This window comes from Panthera tigris, chromosome X (assembly GCF_018350195.1).
Source record: "Panthera tigris isolate Pti1 chromosome X, P.tigris_Pti1_mat1.1, whole genome shotgun sequence".
Classification (NCBI taxonomy): Eukaryota; Metazoa; Chordata; class Mammalia; order Carnivora; family Felidae; genus Panthera; species Panthera tigris.
Window position 1 is genome coordinate 126,663,115 of NC_056677.1, and position 19,829 is coordinate 126,682,943.

Genomic DNA, 19,829 nt, shown 5'->3' on the forward strand with positions numbered 1-19,829 from the left:
TGGATGACAAAAATAGAAATAGAAATTGCGTGCTTGTACTTGGGAAAGAAAGTGAAGGAAAAGATAAAACCAACCTCAGAAATGAAGTCTAAGTTACAAGATTCCCAGGGAAGAAGAGATTCAACTGAAAATTTATTACGTGCCATTAAAGAAATGCCAGAAAACAACTGACAGACTAAAAAGGAAAGAAAGAGAATCACAGAAAAAAATGGCTGAACTAGAAGACAGGCCAAGAAGATGCAGTGTACACATTTATTATTAGATTCCTTGAAGAAGGAAAACAAAACAGTGGTATAGTGCCAAAATTAAAAATTATAATCCAAGAACAAGTCCACAAATACAGTAACACCTGATGCTACATGCTGAAAGGGCCCGCCAAGTACCTGGTCAATTCTACCCAAAATGGTAAATTCTATTACAACAGCTATATTGATAAAATGACAGAATGAAAACAAATCAAATACCCAGTTCAAACCTAGAAAAAGTACAACAGAGAAAACCAAGATAATTTACAAAATAGGGATAAAAGCAGAAAGTAATAGAGTGCAGAAAGAGAGTAGACAATTTTAAAGAGTCAAAATCTTTGGGATGCCCGGCCAGCTCGGTCGGTGGAGTGGTGAATCTTGATCTCAGGGTTGTGAGTTCAACCCCATGCTGGGTGCAGAGAGTACTTAAAATATTATTTAAAAATTCAAACTCTTTGTTTTCTGGGGAAAAAAGTTACCAAAAGGCAACCGACTAGCCAATGTAATCAATAAAGGAGCAGTGCCTAAGTATACAGAATAAGAACTAAAAAGGAGGAAATTATCGTTGAAGCAGAGGAAATTAAAAGAAACACAAGAGACAATTCTGCACCAATTTCTACATGTTTTAAAATCTAAATGAACTGGATAATTTCCTAGAAAAATAAAATATACCATAAGTGACCCAAATAGAAACAGAAATATTACACATATAAGTCACCATAGAATAAAAGAGAAAATGACCATGGAGCTACCTCCCAAAAGCACCAGGACTCCATGATTTCCACAGAGAATTTTACCAAACTTTCAAAGACCAATGCTACACAAATTGTTCTGAAGCATGCAAAAATAAAAACATATTTCTAATTCTTTTTAGGGGGCAAGTATAACTTTGGTAGCTCGACCTGATAAAGATAAAGCAAATCAGAAAATTACAGGTCAATATCACTTGTGATTATCAATGCAAAAATCCTAAAGTATTAACAATCAGAGGAAGGTAGGACTATTAAATTGTTTGAGGGAAGAGCTCAGCAAAGCCATTCCCCAAAAAGCAATGATAAAACTGTACAAACTTATTTTTTAAAAAAACCCACAACAACAACTATTTTAAGACTCTTCAAAGTCATCAAAACCACACAACAACTGGAAAGCACTTATTCAAGAAAAACTCCTGGACATCACATAAGAACAGCGTGAGTCTGTGGCATTTTAGCTTGAGGTGTTCCCAAGCCCCTCACTGGCCCAATCAGCAGGTGTTCTACTAGGGCAGGGCGGGCCATGAAGACCACCGGCTTTGCTGCCAAAGGGGACTAACTTGATTTGGATCGAGCATATAAAAAGCCTGTCCCTCTAGGGCACAGGGATCGCAGTGCCAGGCACGGTAAGCAGCGGACAAAGAAGGAGAGCAGCCAGAAATACTGCACGTTGATCTCAGGAACGAGTCCACCAAAGTGCCTCGAAATTCAAGTATGCTAAATACAAACACATCAAGACCAAGACACGTCCCAAACTGCTGAAAATCAAAGGCAAGGGGGACACCTCGAACACAGTGAGAGAAAACCAGCTCTTTATGTACAAGAGAATCACAAGGAGATTAACAGCCAACTACTACTCATGGCAAACGGAAGGCCAGAAGGTAGTAGAATTACATATTCAAAATGCTGAAAGAAACAAATCTGTCCAACGAGAATTCTACATGCAGCACAACTGTATTGCAAAAGTGGAGGCAAAATAGAAACATTCCCGGAGAAACAAAGACTCACGGAACAGCCTTATGCAGGCCGAAAGGACGTGACAGCACGTGGTAGCACCAACTCTACAAAGAACTAAGGGGTGCAGGTAAAGAGAATCATGTAGGTAAATATGAAAGATGACAGAAGTACAGAATTTTCTCTTTTCTTCTTTTAACTGAGTTAACAGACAGTGGCATGAAACAATAATCATAAAACTTATTTTGGGGCCTATAAAGTAGAAAAATCTAACATACTTGATGATAATAGCCCAGGAGTAGAGAATGGCACTATACTAGAGTCAGGTAATGCCAACAGGTTGGAACTCAAAACCACGGGAAGAAATAAAGAGCACGAGAAACAACAAACACATGAGTTTATATAAGAGATTCTGTAAATAAACTTTTTCTGTGTGTATGGGTACGTGCATATATATATTTTCCCAAACCATCTGAAGGGAAGTTGCGGTAATCAGGAACCTTCACTTCAAAATATTTCAGTGTGTATCTCCTAAGAAAAATAACATTCTTGGGGCGCCTGGGTGGCTCAGTCGGTTTTTGGCTCAGGTCATGATCTCATGGTTTGTGAGATCCAGCTGCGTCGGGCTCTGTGCTGACAGCTCAGAGCCTGGAGCCTGCTTTGGAATCTGTGTCTCCATCTGTCTCTGCCCCTTCCCTGCTCGTGCTCGCTCGCTCTCTGTCTCTCAAAAATAAATAAACATTAATCTTTTGTATAACCACAGTGCTTCAGCAAATTTGGTATTGATATAATACTATTATGTAATAAAAGCAGGGAGCTATCTGATTCTTTTTGACAAAAACGAACCATTCCATTGAATGGATGTAAAATAATTTATTTAACCATGTCTCTGTTAACGGACATTAAGGTTAATTCCAATCTTTCACAAATAATTTTCACTCACCAACCATGCACATATGTCCTTTTTACACGTGTAAGCATTTCTGTAACCAAAATTGCCCTTCACAGGAGGGCACCATCTACCAAAACAACAGGTACTATATAGTCCCTATTCAAACACTGCTGCTGTCCCAATACTGTCCTTAAGAGCAACTATTGGCAGGGTGCCTGGGTAGCTCAGTAGGTTAAGCTTTCGACTTCAGCATAGGCCATGATCTCATGGTTTGTGAGTTCGAGCCCCGTGTCAGGCTCCGTGCTGACAACTCAGAGCTTGGAGCCTGCTTTGGATTCTGTGTCCCCCTCTCTCTCTGCCCCTCCCCTGCTCACACTGTCTCTCTCTGTCTCTCAAAAATAAATAAACATTTAAAAAAATTTTTTTTAAAAAGAGCAACTATTGGCTAAATTCCTAGAAGTGGAATTGCTGGGTCATAGCTATAGTGTTTGTACTAACGTAAAAAAAAAAAAAAAAAAAAAAAAAAAAAAAAAAATCACCAAGCTATACTTTTTAATTTTTAAAAAAATTTTAAAGGTTTTATTTTAATCACCCGATGCTTATCACAAGTGCACTCCTTAATCCCCATCACTTATTTCCCCCATCCCCACTCTCCTGTCCTCTGTCACCATCAGTGTGTTCTCTAGAGTTAACAGCCTGTTTCTTGGTATGCCTCTCTCCCTTTTTTCCCCTTTGCTCGTTTTTTTTTTCTTTCTTAAATTCTACATATGATTTGATCATAGATGAAATTTGTCTTTCTCAGGTATTTGTCTTTCTCAGACTGACTTATTTTGCTTAGCATAATACTCTGGCTGTATGCACATCATTGCAAATGGCAAGACTTCATTACTTTTATGACTGAGTGATATCCAAGATACATTCATAAGAGGAAAATCAATGGATGGAACAGAGTGTAAGAATGCTACTGTGTCCATCAAAAAATAGATTATATATGCATGTTTTCTTGAATATCCAGAAAATTCTCTGAAAGGATACAGGTGATAGGAAAATAGCAAACAAGACAGCGGCACAAAGGAGATTTTTTCATTGCATACCTTTTTTTTTTGTTTTGGAGGAGGAGGAGGAAGAATTGGGGGTAGGGTTTGAAACCAGAAACACCCTCAATTAGCTAAGTCACTTGTCAGACCCTATTTCTCCACCCATAAACATTAGAAAAGGAAAGCGAACTATGGAATACTTCATGAATGTGCATATCACCCTTGCACAGGACCGGGCTGATCTTCTCTACATCGTTCCAATTTGAGGGTATGTGCTGCCGAGGTAAGCACTGTCTACCTTCTTATAATAAAGACTGTGAAATACAAATATTCCTTTAGAAATTAAATAAATGAAATTTGAACTCAAAATATGAGTCACACAGCAGGTTAGGCACAATTGAAGAGAGACTTCAAAAAGAAATTCTGAAAGAAATTACTAGAATTCAGTACAAAGAGATGAAAAATATCCAAGAGAATTCAAGAGACACGCAAGACAGACGGGAAATCTAAAATACATACACTTGGGGCCCCAGAAGAAAAACAGGGACAACGGAGAGGCAATACTTGAAGATACAGTAACTGTAAGTCAATAAGCCACAAAAAGAATGAAAATAATCCCAGAATGAACTTATAAGATGCCAAAAGCAATAATAAACTCGAAAAATATTTAATGTAAGTGAAGCTTTAAGAAAATTATGGTACAAAAAAAAGAAAATTACGGTATAAAAATACTATCAATAATGTTTACCTGATGGGATTTAGAAAATCAAGAGGGAAGTAAAATACTATATGGTATTAGCATGTAAAGTGGGGAGAGGTGGGGCGCCTGGGTGGCTCAGTCGGTTAAGCGTCCGACTTCGGCTCAGGTCACGATCTCGCGTTCCGTGAGTTCGAGCCCCGCGTCGGGCTCTGGGCTGATGGCTCAGAGCCTGGAGCCTGCTTCCGATTCTGTGTCTCCCTCTCTCTCTGCCCCTCCCCCGTTCATGCTCTGTCTCTCTCTGTCTCAAAAATAAAAATAAAACGTTAAAAAAATAATAATAAAGTGGGGAGAGGTAATTAGGTCGAAAGCATTCTAACGTCTTTGCATTACTTTGGGAGAAGCGCACAGATACTGACGAGGTTAAGGAGGTAACATGGAGAAAGGACTCACTAAAAGAACAGGAATGTGCCACACAACTTCCAAAGGAGTAGAGGTTAGACCTGAAGAGATGCAGCAAACCCAACTCAGAAGAAAGCAGGGGATGAGATTACAAATAAGAAATTTTGTACAAACAGGAAAAAACAGAAACCACAAAATAAAACGGTAAAAACAAATCTAATTAGTGTAAATGGGTTAACCTTTCTAGTTAAAAGAGAAAGGCTATCAAAACAGATGAAAAATTTAAAAGAAGGATACAGGATTGAGCCCTGCATTGGCTCCATGCTGAGCGTGGAGCCTGCTTGGGATTCTCTCCCTCCCTCTCTCTCTGCCACTCCCTCGCTCGTGCTCTAAATAAATAACACGTGCTCGTGCTCTAAAAAAATAACAATACAAAAAAAGCTATATGCTTTTTATAAGAAACACATCTAGGGACACCTGGGTGGCTCAGTCACTTAAGCATCTGACTCTTGATTTCGGCTCAGGTCATGATCTTGTGCGTGTGCTCTCTCTCTCTTTCTCTCTCTCTCTCAAATAAATTAAAAACAAAAGAAACAGCTCTAAAATTTGGTCATGGAAAATATGAAAACCAAAGAATGAGAAAATGTGTACCATGCAAATACTGAGCAAAGGAATGCCGATTAATATTTTAGTATTTAGTACTTAATATAGGCATAGCTACATTAATATCACATAAGGCAGACTTTAAGACAAAAACATTACTACAGAGTCATGACAAATTGATAAAAGTTTCAGTTCACTAGAAAAAATATACAAATTCTAAGAGATATGTAACTAATAACATAGCTTTAAATTATATACAGAAAACTCTGACAGAATGATAAAGGAGAAAGAGACACTCTTCAGTCATAGGGATAGATTTTAGCATACCTTGCTCGGTACCTGCTACAAGGGAACAGAATCAGTGCCAACAGAGGAGGAATAGATGACATGACCGCTAAAGAACTTGACCTGAGCATGTGTCCTTGTCAGGTATATTCAGAACATTCACAGAAATACCTATATATTGAGCCACAGAAGAAATCTCAAATTCCTAAGGATTGAACTCATGCAAAGTATGTTCTCCAATTAAAATGTAATAAGCTACAGGGGAGCCTGGGCGGCTCAGTTGGTTGAGGGTCTGACTTCAGCTCAGGTCATGATCTCTCAGTCAATGAGTTCAAGCCCCACATGGGGCTCTGTGCTGACAGCTAAGAGCCCGGAGCCTGCTTTGGATTCTGTGTCTCCCTGTCTCTGCCCCTCCCCTGCTCATGCTATGTTCTCTTTCTCAAAAACGAATAAATGTTAAAAAAAATTAAATGTAATCAACTAGAAAAACAACTAGAAAATCCTCAGGTTTGGAAATTAAGAAATGCAGTTGTACATAATGCATAGGGCAAAGAAGAAGCCACAACGAAAACTAGAAAAAATTTTGAACTGAATTAAAATGAAAATATGACCCTCAAAACTTATGGGATGTGGCTAAGACAATGTTTATAGAAACTTCGTAGCCTTAACACGTATATTTGACAAGAAAGAAAGAAATTCAATGAGTCACCCATCCATGAAAGGAACTTAGAAAAATATGCAAATTACCTCCAAGGAAGTACAACAAGGGTCAGGAAACTTTTTCTGGAAAGAGCCAAATAGTATTTTTTTCCCACAACCCCTTAAGAGTTAAAAAAAAAAAAAATCTTAGTTGGTGGGCTGAAACAAAACAAAACAAAACAACAACAATAACAAAAAACAGGCTGTTGGTCAGATTTGGCCCATAGGCCACAGTTTGGTGGCCCAAGAAGGAAGGAAATAATGAAGATATGAGCAAAAATTAATGCAACAGAAAACAAATATACAACTGGAAAAAAAATCAACAAAGCCAAATTCTGTACTCCAGGAAGAAAACAAAGCCAAAACAAAACAGAGGCACCTGGCTGGCTCAGTGACTGGAGCATGCAACTCTTGATCTTGGGGTCGTGAGTTCAAGCCCCGTGTTGGGTGTAGAGCCTACTTAAAACAAAACAAAATAAGAATAACTAGTATCAGTGATAAACTGCCAGTAAGACTGATTAAGAAATACAGATGAAGGCCCACATTATCAATATCAGGATTGAAAAGAAGCTATTATAAAAGATCCTACAGATAGCAAGAGGCTATTATAATCAATTTTATGATAATAAATCTGAAAAGGTAGGAGAAATAGACTGCTTGAAAAATACATAAAACCTGAAATAGTTTATTAAAGACTAAAGAAGGAAATTGAATCTTTAATTTAAACATCTTTCCACAAAGCAAATCCCATGTCCCAATGGTTTTTCTAGTAAATTCTACTAATCAACTAGGTTGAATACCAACCATACGCAAATTTTTCCAAAGAATAAAAAGGAGGAAAACTTCTTAGTTTGTTCTACGAAGTCTGCATAGCCTTTTTTTTTAAACCAAAACCTGACACATTTATTACAAAAAAAGAAAATTATAGGACAACCTTCCTCAGATCAAAAAACATGTTCAAAACAAAATATGAGCAAACAAATCTAGTAATTTATTGAAAGGGTACCCTTTATGATGAAGTTGAGTTTATTTCAGAAATGCAAGTGGGGGGCCCCTGGGCAACTCAGTCAGTTGAGCATCCGACTTCAGCTCAGGTCATGATCTCACAGTTTGTGGGTTCGAGCCCCGCATCGGGCTCTGCGCTGACAGCTCAGAGCCTGGAGTCTGCTTCGGATTCTGTGTCTCCCTCTCTCTGCCCCTCCCCGTTCTTACTTTGTCTCACTCCGCCTCTCAAAAATAAATAAATGTAAAAAAAATTTAATTAAAAAAAAGGAATGCGAAGTAGGTATGGCATTCAAAAATCAACCAATAAGGGGCACCTGGGGGCTCAGTTGGTTAAGTGTCCAACTCTTGATTTCGGCTCAGGATATGAGCTCATGGTTCCTGACTTTGAGCCCTGTGTTGGGCTCTGCGCTGGCAGTGCAGAGCCTGCTTGGGATTCTCTTTCTCCCTCTCTCTCTGCCTCTCCCACACTCTTGCTCTCTCAAAATAAATGAATAAACTTAAAAAAACCAATAAACTTCCTCACATCTTAAGAGAATAAAAGAGAAAAATCGTATGATCATGAAATGTTTCAACAATTCAATATCCATTTATGATTTACAAAATATAACACTTGGGGTGCCTGGGTGGCTCAGTCGGTCAAGCATTCAACTCTTGGTTTAGGCTCAGGTAACGGTCCCATTGTTCTTGGGTTCAAGCCCTGCATCGGGCTCTGCGCTGACAGAGCACAGCCTGCTTGGGATTCTCTCTCTCCTTCTCTCTCTGCCCCTCCCCAGTTCTTTCTCACACACAAAGTAAATAAACTTTAAAAATAAGTAATAAAAAATAACAAAAATAACAAAATAACTTAGCAAAGTAAGGTTATCAGAGAATGTCTTTAATGAACGGTATGAATGGTATCTACAGAAATCTGCAAGCCACATTATAAATGCGAAACGCTGGAAGCATTCCATCTGAGACCAGGAATAAGACAAGGATCCCTGTTGCCGCCCCTCCTATTCAACAATGTCTTGGACTCCCCAGCTGAAGCAGCGACAGAAGAAAAAGTAAATGGAAGATAGGTGTTATAAAAGATGAAATGAAGGAGCACCTGGCTGGCTCAGTCGGTAGAGCGTGCGACGCTTGACCTCGGGGTTGTAAGTTTGAGCCCCACATTGGGTGTACAGATTACTTAAAAATAAAATTTAAAAAAAAAGATGAAATGGGGGCGCTGGGGTGGCTCAGCTGCTTAAGCGACTGACCTCAGCTCAGGTCATGTTTAGGAAAGCTAGATAACAGGGGCACCTGGGGGCTCAGTCAGTTAAGGGTCTGACTCTTGATCTTGGCTCAGGTCACGATCTCATGGTTTGAGAGATCGAGCCCCATCAGTGCAGAGCCTGCTTGGGATTCTCTCTCTCTCTCTCTCTCTCTCTCTCTCTCTCTGCCCCTCCCCTGCTTGTGCACACACACCTGCTCTTTGTCTCTCTCTCAAAATAAATAGATAAGTATTTTTAAAAAAGAAAAGCTGGGGGTGCCTGGGTGGCTCAGTCAGTTAAGCCTCTGACTCGATTGAGGCTCAGGTCATGATCTCGCCGTTCACGAATTCAAGCTCCACATCAGGTTCCATGCTGATAGTGCAGAGCCTGCTTGGGATTTTGTCTGTCTGTCTGTCTGTCTGTCTCTCTCTCTCAAAATAAGAAATACATGGGAACACATTAATAAGAGATACCCAAGGCTTCCCTAAAATGTATCAATCAAATTATAGACAGAAATCAAATAAGACTTATATTAACCTATATAAATAGAAGGATATTTCCTCTTTATGAATTGAAAACCTCAACATTGTATAGGTGCCAAATCTTCACAAACTGGTCTTTAGATACGATGCAGTCCTCCTCAAATCCTCAATATATTTGCGTATGTATGCTTGGAACGCGATCAGCTGACTCTAAACTTGGCCTAGAATAGGCATGGCACTCTTTAAGAACAGGTAGGAAGACTTCAATACAGAAATGTCAATAACGAAGGGAGCGTGACACTGGTGCAGACTGGACCACAGGGCCCAATGGGAGAGAAAGCAGAACTGAGATGCAACCCCACCCCCCAACACGCAGCATTTCATTTGTGACAGAGGGGGCACTGGAAAGTGCGGGGAATTCAAGGGCCTTTCCAATCAATGGCACTGGGTCATTGGATAGACATCCACGTGAACAGTAATGAACCTTGACCCCACTCTGTTGCCACACACGACCTTGGATTCCAGGCAGGCCTCAATGGGGAAGGCAGAACAATTGATTTGACGTATTCCCTCTGCTTTATTGGATCCATTTTGTTTCTAACCATCACTGTTGTTTTGGTCTTTATTTCATGGTCAAAACCTCTATATTAATGAGTTTTAGCTTTTTGTTGGCCTTCATGTAAAAAATACAACCTAATTGTTTTATGTGTTGAAATTTTAAATTATTTCAATATTTTTGTTCTTCAAGGTGAGTTTTTTTAAAGATTTTAAGTAATCTCTATACCCAACTTGGGGCTCTAACTCACAACCCCGAGATCAAGAGTCACACGCTCCACTGACTGAACCAGCCAGACACCCCTTCAATTTGAGACTTTTGATTCATTTTCATATCCTATCATTCTACTGGTCTGGTCACTTCACTTTCCACAATCTGCTTACGTAGTCTTTCAGCTTTCCCTTTCTGCCCACCATTCACACATTAGCTCATTAAGACCCTTTGTGTACCCCGGGGCGCCTGGGTGGCTCAGTCAGTTAAGGGTCTGACTTCGGCTCAGGTCATGGTCTCACAGTTCGTGAGTTCGAGCCCCGCATTGGGCTGTGGGCTGACAGCTCAGAGCCTGGAGCCTGCTTCACATTCTGTGTCTCCCTCTCTCTGCCCTCCCCTGCTCGCACTCTGTCTCTGTCTCTCAAAAAAATGAATAAACGTTTAAAAAAATGTAAAGAAAGACCCTTTGTGTACTCTGCATGTCCTCATATCGTTGAGGTTGTCCAAAAGGAGTAACATGTAAAGGTCACATCACTAGGGACACTAGGGGAGGTCTTTGCCAGAGTGACTTAGCTCCTCAGTCAGAATGAGAAATTTCTACAATTTTAAATGAGTTTGTATTCCTGAAATTTGCATAATTCCTTTAAGATAGGACCTCATTGGTAGCAGCGTGGGAGTGATTATTTCGATTATATTTGGTTGGAAAAGTGGCGAGAGATGAAGGGGGAGGGGGAAGCAAGGCAACTCCATCAGAATAAACAGCTTTACAGGAAAGGGCAAAAGAGGGCTCCAGGAGGGCATGCCAATAAACCAAGCTGATAGGGCTGGGTCAGCATTACCTTGGTGCTGACAGCTTGGTACACAGCTACGTCACTAGCGTCCGGCCGGTGACACTTGGAAAGAACAGGTCAGGTGGGGGGATGAATGGGGTTGACAGGATTGTGGGAAAGTCAAAGAGCTGGGGTCTACCCTCTCGGTTCTCACTATGCGTGTGAGGGCCAAAGAACGGAATCTGGCTGAACTGAGGCAAAAGATCTCAGCTTCTGTATAGAGTGGGACCCTGAGTGACTCCAAACAAACACCAGGAGCTTCGTCTCAGGCGGAGAGCCCGTCACGTGGACAGGGACACGGCTAATGGACAAGGGCTCCCACTTCCTTCGGCAGCCCCCGAGACCGAAGTGTCTGCCGGCGGCCGGGCTTGAAGGAGAACTGCCAGCATTCGGGCTGTGTGCTTCCACCAATGGCCTGGCCCTACTGGCAGGCGGGAGCGGCTTGAGCAACGGACACTTGCAGTGCCCTCGTGTGGACACAAGGAGTAAAAGGAGGCAGGCTTCACCGTGAGTTTAGCATCCAACACTTACCTTTCCAGGTTCTCATGTTATCTAAACCAGAGAGAGAGATTCTTCTCGCTGCCATAGTGCACTCTGGCTTCTTGATGCCGCCATGCCCACTCCACACGACCTGTTCTTCTTGGCGCCGTTCAGAGAGATGGCTTGGCTTAGGGGGGCGGGGCGGTGGCACGTTGGACACAATGTCTGGTTCTTTTACCACACAGGGCAAGGAACCTTGGTTTTTATCTACCTGAACGGTGGGGTTTAAGGAAGTTTCCAGCAATGCTGAAGAAAAGTGGTCCCTGGCTGGCCCATTGATATCTCTACTCCACGTCAGGGCAGCCTGAGGCTTCGTGGAAGGCACCTTCTGAGATCCATTCCCATGGCGTGAGGGGTGGACCAAGTTACTGGGGGGCGCGGGCTGCAGGCAGTCAACAAAAACGTCATCAAATGAACTCTGTTCCAACGAGCGGTCTGAGTTTGACCAGCTATCACACCTGGTGGGTAGACTGAGGGAAGAAAAGCATATAAATTTGACTGAAATGAAGCAAGTCCCTGGCAGAAATCAGAAAAAGAAAGCCAGGGCGCCTGAGTGGCTCAGCGGGTTGAGCCTCTGACTCTTGATTTCGGCTCAAGTCATGATCTCGCAGGTTGTGGGTTCGAACCCCACGTCGGGCTCTGCGCTGATAGAGTGGAGCCTGGTTGGGATTCTGTCTCTCTCTTTCTCCACCCCTCCCGCTCTCTCTCTCAAAACAAACAAATAAACTAAAAAAAAAAAAAAAGCCATCTACCCATAGATAAAACCCACGCTGGCCTCTCTCCCATGCCTCTCTCCCTCTGCAACTCTCACCAGGCCTTGGATGCAGGAAAAAGCGGTTTGTTGGTTTTCGCCATCATCTCAGTGTGGGATACGTAGGAAAATGCGAGGTTGGAAACGAAAGCCACAGTGCTGGAATGCAGGACTCATCCCTCACCGTGGCTCCCGTGTCCCTACACCTTGGCTGCAGCAGGAAGAGGCGAGGGGAGACATGCCCGCTAGAAGGCGCTGCTGTGTCCTGAGCGGTCAGGCACACGGAGGCTGTGTGCGTGACAGAGCCCGCCAGAGAAGGCGGCGGACCTTCCACAAACGTGCAGAGACGCGCACACGAGCATACCTGGTGTGACGTGGTCTTCCGGTCTCACAGTCGGACAGAATCAGATAATCGGGAAGGGAGAGAGACTCGGACTCACTCCTGCTTTCCTCAGTGGCACCGGTGTTGGTGCTCAGGTTGTCACTCGGCGCGGAGGAGCTGACGGCGTGGGCCGCGGGCAGGAAGCTGGCAGGGGCTGGCTGCAGGGAGGGGGGCATGCGCGAGAAGCTGTCCACAGAATCTGCCGGAGAAATCATTTCCTGGGTTAACGTTTGAGAACGGCTTTAGCACTCACTCACGACTCCTGCGACAGCCAAATAGAAGATGCGAATCACAGCTGGTGTTTGTACTGATGGAGGAGACCATTTCCCCGAGCTATAAACAATGTCTGGGGAAGAAGGCCAATGTTCCAAGAACGAAGTGTTGAATCAATTAAGAGTAAAAAAAGCCAAGCATTCTTGGCCTCAAAATCTGCGGTAACAGAGTCCACTCACAGCTTCTTTATAGCTCGCAGCCGTAGACCTGCGTTACTATTTATGCACTCCACAAATACGTATACGTGCACGTACATTTATGCATAATAAATATGCACGTACTTACATATGCGCACGTGCATATATGTATGTGTGTGCATATAGATATACATGTCTATGTCCACAGAGAATATCTACTATTGCACCTACTATGTGCCCAGAACTGTTCTAACTTTGCCGAGACAAAGACCCTGCCCTCACTGGAATCTACAGTCCATTAGAGGAGACAGACAAATAAAACATAAATAAATAATACCGTCAACGATGTGTAAGGAAGAGAAAAGAAAGAAATAGAGTGTGATGGCTGGTAAAGCCAGCATTTCTCAAGAAGCGTGACATTCAGAAACTTCCAGTGAAAAGGCTGCTTTTACTTCCCCTTTGAACCAAGTTGGCAGACGTTCTGGATTCCTGAGTCAGAGTGGCCCAGAACTGCCTGAGTTCAGGTCCAGGCTCCACTATCTAGCTGTTGAGACTTTGGTTAAGTTACCTGCTGGCTGCAAGTTTCCTTCTTTGCAAAGTGGAGATGCTAATAGTACACACACCACAAAATCGGTCCGGGGATAAGAGGAGTTAAAACACAAAAGCATGTAACAGAGTTCCTGGCCAGAGTACTCACGATGTGTTGACTACCTATGGTTGTCGCATGTGGAACCAAACACTTTATGCGAGAAGCCACAAGAAAGCCCTTCGGGCATGGTTCTCAGATGGAGAGGACTCTGCTCTTACGACCTTCTAAAAACTAAGGCGGGGGGCTACAGGGAACGATAAAGGTCATAGGGGGTGGTTTCTGGCTTCCTCCAACTTCATACCAGAACCTTCCATCTTCTGCCCAGTGCCTGACTCGTTCCTGTTCGTCTTTGGATACTAGGACACGTGTTATCTAGCTGTTTTTGGGTAACTCCTGGATGAGGAAAGACACGGAAGAGACGTGTAATGTGGCACAAGAATACGGATCTGGCTTGGGCTGAAGGTAGGGACGAGGGTGGCGAAGAGTGAGTGGCAAGCCAGGCAGAGTTGGTCAGGGAGGCTCTGCTTGTGTGCTCACTGTTGGACGCCAGCCAGTAAGGATTCGCTGCAGCTTTGCAAGTAAGCTTGCCGTCACTTCATTTCCTTTGGTTTGAGTGCTCTCGAGGCTCAGTAATGCAACCGAATGGCTAGCTGCACTTACTAAGCTTCCCAGGTTCCTGAAGAGAACAGGACTTTGTCCTCAGGAAGCACACCCTTCTGTGCCATCCAAGAGAGCCGGACGGGCTCTCCACCGCCACCTAGCGGTGTGAGGCATGTTTCAGCGGCAGGTGATAAGCACACAGTAATGCTGTCAGCTGTGGAATCTAGGACTGAGGTTTTGTCTACCAGACTAACGTGCTAGAAGAAGTCAGATTCAAGGTCGCACAGGTTGAGGATCAGGGCGTGGTGCAATGATGCCAGGGGCTCAACAGCAAAGTCCGTGAAGGTGAGTGGATTGTAACCCTAGATGCAGTACAGCCAGTATATTACATAGAAAGGACACTACGTGTGCGTGGATCTGTATGAGAGCGAGAGAGTGATGGAGAGAGCGAACAGGAGAAAGAACCCAGACGTAGCCCAGAGCAATGTCAGAGCTAACTTGCCCTGAGCTGACCTTGAGACAATTGGAGACAGGACAAATTCTTCCCTGCCTATGAGTTCTGTTCTAGCATCCAGTGCCGAACAACCCACTAGACAACAGAAAAGCTAGACTTCCATGAATGTTGGAAAAACAGTGGTATTTAATATTTCTGGGAAATCAGCAGCCGCAACAGCATGGGGAAACTCAGAGCCCTACGGGACATCCTCACCCACATTCTACTTTTACTGCAAAAGCTACGGAGTGGCTTCAAGGCCACCAAAGTCACTTGTCATGCTCAGTGTGTGCACACTGGGGCCTGAAACCTAGAACCAGGTGAAAGGAAGCAGCTTCTAGAACCGTACTTTGTGGGAACAATTCTGATATCAAGGAGCCCGTCCGAATACCCTTGAGGAGGTGGGGTTGGCATCGTGATGTGTTTTCCCGCAGAAGTGCTCCAGGGTGCATCACATGCCCCAGGCCGCCCCCGGCTCACGGGAACCCCGGCCCTGCTCTCACCCGCACCATCCTCCAGTTGGCCGAAGTTGCAGACCTGACTGATGCTGTACACCCACACCAGCATTTCTACTTCGGTCTTAGCCACCAGATAGAATGTACGCAAAGCGGTCTTGACAATGAACACGAAGTTATTCTGAAATTCCTTCCGGACGAAGCCGGGGCCCACGTGCTTGCACACTGCACACTCGCTGAGGTCGATCACACGGATGGGCTTGCTCGAGTGCTTGGTCCTGTAGTACTCCAAGACGTCCGGGCTGCCGCTCATGCGGCCCCGCCGGAGGACGAACCAGCGCTTGCGCCAGGCCTGCAGGGAGGCAATTCGACAAGTTACCGGACCCACGGCATGGGCTTCTCCAGCTCTGCCGAGAACCTGTTTCATGACAAGGACAGCAGAGAAGCAGATCAACCACCCTAACAGTGAAATGCAATGTCCACCCAGCTTTGCATTAAGTGGCTAGTACACCATGTACAAGCCCACTTTATTCAATGATTTTAAGGATGGCTCGTCACTGGGGACTGCAGCAATGGCATTCGTGCCCACGGGTCAGAGGACCAGATCTATACAATCATCCCAACTGATGCAGCTGAGGAGTGTCACATCAATGCACACGTGTTCATGCTTACAAAAAAAAAAAAAAAAAAAAAAAAAAACTTAGTAACGAATGAGACGAAAGCCTTCTTAGCACTATCTATCTGAATCCCAAAGCCAAGATTGGACGCAAAAATCAGGTACAAATCGTGAGTGCCCACTGTTGTCGGTATTAGCTAACATTATTTAACTTCTAGAGAATTGCTCAACAAGAAAAGAAAAATCATACACATTTGAGAGGAGAGAGGATTACCATCATCTGAAGTTTCTGACCGTCTTTCTGTAACCCCCAACTGCTTTACCATAACTCATTGAAGCTCCAAAACTATCCTGTGGGAAAGGTAATTGTTTTCTCTGTGTGTACATTTTATGTCTGAGAACACTGAGGTTCAGAGTAACGAATGTGGAGTAAAACAGTCAAGAGGGGGAGTGTAGCCAGCATTCCGTCCTAAACCACAGTGTGTCCCAAACCAGGAATCGGGATGTCCTAGGGGGCATTGGAAAATAGGTGTGGTTTGCTTGTCGTCCAGGCGGGCGGGGGGAGGTGCAGGGCAGGAACCATGTGGCTTAAGCTTTCACAGCCTGCTGACAAGCACTATGACAGCTGAAAGGAGAGAGCCAAGCATTGAGGTAAAATGATCACGCTTCACCTGATCCACACCCAAAAAAGAGAATGATGCTCCAGAGAAACCAGCACCGGGAGGTGGGAAGATGCTTTGCATGCCCCTGGAGCTCCTCAGTCCCCACTGTCCCCTGACCTGGAATGAGCTGCCTCCTTGGGTATGAGACCTAGGAAAAGACGTATCGGCAATTGACCATGGCCCTGCCGTTCCAAGGAGTCTTCGCTGTTAACTTCCCCACCATCTCCTGAAGCCAGGGAGAAGGAAGTAAGGCCCTTCCTCAAAGTCGTCCATTTTCAGGGTGCCTGGGTGGCTCAGTCAGTTGAGCGTCCGACTTCGGCTCAGGTCACGGTCTGATGGTTCGTGAGTTCGAGCCCCGCATCGGGCTCTGTGCTGACAGCTCGGAGCCCGGAGCCTGCTTCAGATTCTGTGTCTCCCTCTCTCTCTGCCCCTCCCTGCTCATGCTCTGTCTCAAAAATAAATAAAAACATTAAAAAAATTTTTTAAAAAGCCGTCCATTTTCTTACATTAGGGCACCCTGTGTTCTGCTGTGGAGAACCAGACACAGACCAGGGGAGCAGGCCGACAGGTTGACAGGCCGACGGCGGGGCTGTTTTCCAGCGGAGACACTTGATGCTGCAGTTGGCAAGTGCAAGGGGCAGATTTATAGCTGTGGTTAGCTCTTCTGAGCGGTGGTGTGTGCGACAGCAGGAAGTGCGGGCTTCTGCCAGGAGGCATGGTGACCACTGGGACAGGAAGTCCTTTCTATCTCTAGCTTCTTGGGCCTGACACATTTATAAAGCCACCAGCTGAGACCAAGAGACCCCTGTAGAATGACAGGCCACCATCTGGGAGAGTTCTCAGCTCCCTCACTGCCCAGGGAACCGGAGACCCGAGGCAGCAGAGAACCCAATCAAGCGCCGACAGGGGAAAGGCCAGTCATCACAAGAGATCTACCGTTAGGCCTCCGAAAACCCCTGTGAGGCTGCGGCAATGGGGCAGGCACTCCGCGCTGGGTTGGGACAAGGAGGGAACAGGCACTTGGCAGGTGCGCCCGGCCTTGGTTTCGCCTCTCTGAGGCGAGGTTTGGCCACTCAGAAGAGGGACAGAGCGGTGGGATTAAGCCCTCATCGTCAAAGATTAGAAACATAACAGCACGTTTGTGTGCTCATGGGGATGATTCAGGAAAGACAGGAAAATGCATGATTCAACAAACTCCTGTTGCAGAAACATGGCATCAGATGAGGTAAAGCCACCGAACAGAAGTGCTCAAGTGTCACTGTGCAGTTCGGAACATGGGGGGATGGGAAATCGGGCAAACAGGGATGCAGGGCAGGCCCAGGGAGGGGTCCAGGGGACAAGGGAATGCCATGTGTACCCACTAAGGAAAGCTTTCACGGGGAGCCTGGGGCAGCCCGAACTTTCCAAAGGCTACTGTGGTAGGGAAATGTGAACAGGAACTTTGTTGTACTTCCCCAAACTGATTCTAAAAGAGGAAGTCAAACGGAGTGCAGAACCAAGTGTCAACTTAATTGTTCTTAGTTTTATGGGAACAGATTTCTCATCCTTTAAGAGCAGTTTGGGGGGGATAAAAGTAATAGCAAGAATCGCTGTGCATCCTGCCCGATGATGGAGACAGAGAATTGGGTGAGAGCCAGGGTGGGGAAGGGATCTCAAGCCGTGGCAGTGGCTGCACGGGCGGAGGGTCGGCTGGGAGCAGCATGAGCACAAGAGGAGAATGACACGGTCATGTCTGAATGTCACTCATTTGTTCAACAGCCATCTCCCAGTGGCCCGCTCATATGCTGACACCGTGTGGGCACCGGGAAAACAGAGGGGACCGGGGCACAGGGCCGTGGGGGGCAAGGGAAGTGGGCAGAGGGATAAACAGACGATTGCAGTCCGGGAGGTCAGTCCTATGGTCACGGAAAGCCAAAATTCTCTGGGGACGCACAAAAGACACATGCGATTGCGGGGCCCAGGGAAGCTTCCAGGAGGAAGTGGTGGGGAAGCCAAGGCTGAAGAAGGGCCCAGGAAGCAGCCAGTGGAAAGGCTTCCGCTACAATTGCTTGCAAGTGTCTGGCCGCCGCTCGGGCTGCCGAGGCGTCCGCCGCAGAGACACCATCTCCAAGGGCGTGTGGCCAGCCTGCCACTGCACCCGGAGCAGGTCCCCTGACCCCACCCAGGCGCCTTGGCTGTACACATCTCGGCTGATTTGGATAGCTGACCGTTTGGGTCCCTTGTTTTTTCTCTCCACACGCTTGTGCGTCAAACTCCCCAAGAGCTGGCCCCGGAAACCCTACGCACCCCCCTTGACTCTAATAAAGGCAGACGCCAGGCCCCTGGGAGCACTGTCTCTACCGACGACGTCGAGCCATGGCCCCAGGTGTGTCGTGCACTTTCCAGGTGTGCACACGACAAAGGCCCTGAAAGCAGCCGGCCCGCGCAAAAGCGAGGCTCTTTACAATAAAACAGCGTGGGGCGTTGGGCTGCCTCAGCCTGGATCATGAGTTCAAGCCCCATGTTGCATGTAGACATTTCTCAAAAGTAAACTTAAAGACGGGTGCCTGGGTGGCTCAGTCAGTTGAGCATCCGACTCTTGATTTGGCCTCAGGTCATGATCTCACGGTTTGTGATTTCCAGCCCCTCGTGGGGCTCCGTGCTGACAGTGCAGAGTTTGCTGGGGATTCTCTCTCTCTCTTTGCCCCTCCCCGTCTCCCCTTCTCTCTCTCTCTCCTCCTCAAAATAGATAAACTTTTTAAAAAAGATACAATGAAACAGTTCCAAGACATTAATCATGCAAACAGGTAAACAAAGGGAAAGAATCCATCACTATGCTGCCCTTCCTCGACAAGCCGTCCCACTGGGAAGATGAAGGCAAACACCTGTTTATAAATGCGTTCTGACCCATAAAGGAAAATAAATGACAGAATTCGAATATCCCCATTTTGCCACCCCTGTGAATCAGCAGCTATAGGCATGAGGCACCAACGCTTGCTGGCTCAGGAAGCGAAATGGTACGAGGGTGTGATCGACGACAAGCCGACCCGGGGGGAGATCCGGCATCTCAAAGGCCCACTCTCCTCCACACATAAACAATAAGAAAAAGGGGGGCAGACTACCCAGGAGATGAAAACTTTATATCATAGTGCCTAGGGGACGCTCATCTGAGTGAATTGGTTTAAAATCCTTTTGGTTACAAGAGGGCTTCTACCGAGGGCTCAGCTAATAATAATAATAATAATTCACAAGCCACATATGTGTTTTATGTGGGTTGCCAGGTTTGTGTTTTCTTCTACGAGAGAGAGTGCACGGGGCAGGGGCAGGGGCAGAGAGAGAGGAGACAGAATCCCAAGTGGGCACCGCACTGTCAGCACAGAGCCCAACTTGGGGCTGGGACTCTAGAACCGGGAGATCATGAGCTGAGCTGAACCCAAGAGTCAGATGCCTAACTGGCTGAGTCCCCCAGCC

General features: G+C 45.4%; 1 protein-coding gene and 1 non-coding gene across 3 annotated transcripts in view; both read right to left on the bottom strand.

Moving 5' to 3' along the window:
- Positions 1-19,829, bottom strand: part of GAB3 (GRB2 associated binding protein 3) — a 79,248-nt gene that overhangs the window by 25,409 nt on the left and 34,010 nt on the right. The window contains exons 1-4 of one of the 2 annotated variants that reach the window (XM_007096654.3): positions 16,886-18,878; positions 15,150-15,453; positions 12,537-12,753; positions 11,413-11,891 (exon numbers count right to left, since the gene is read on the bottom strand). In XM_007096654.3, coding sequence (XP_007096716.3) covers positions 11,413-11,891; positions 12,537-12,753; positions 15,150-15,453; positions 16,886-17,152 — 1,267 coding nt within the window. In that variant the 5' untranslated portion in view covers positions 17,153-18,878. Of the gene's footprint in view, positions 1-11,412; positions 11,892-12,536; positions 12,754-15,149; positions 15,454-16,885; positions 18,879-19,829 lie in introns of those variants that run through there. The other variant, XM_042973755.1, reaches the window with a different exon arrangement.
- Positions 4,066-4,171, bottom strand: LOC122235592. The gene has a single exon (XR_006213639.1). It is a non-coding gene; the product is annotated as a U6 spliceosomal RNA (small nuclear RNA).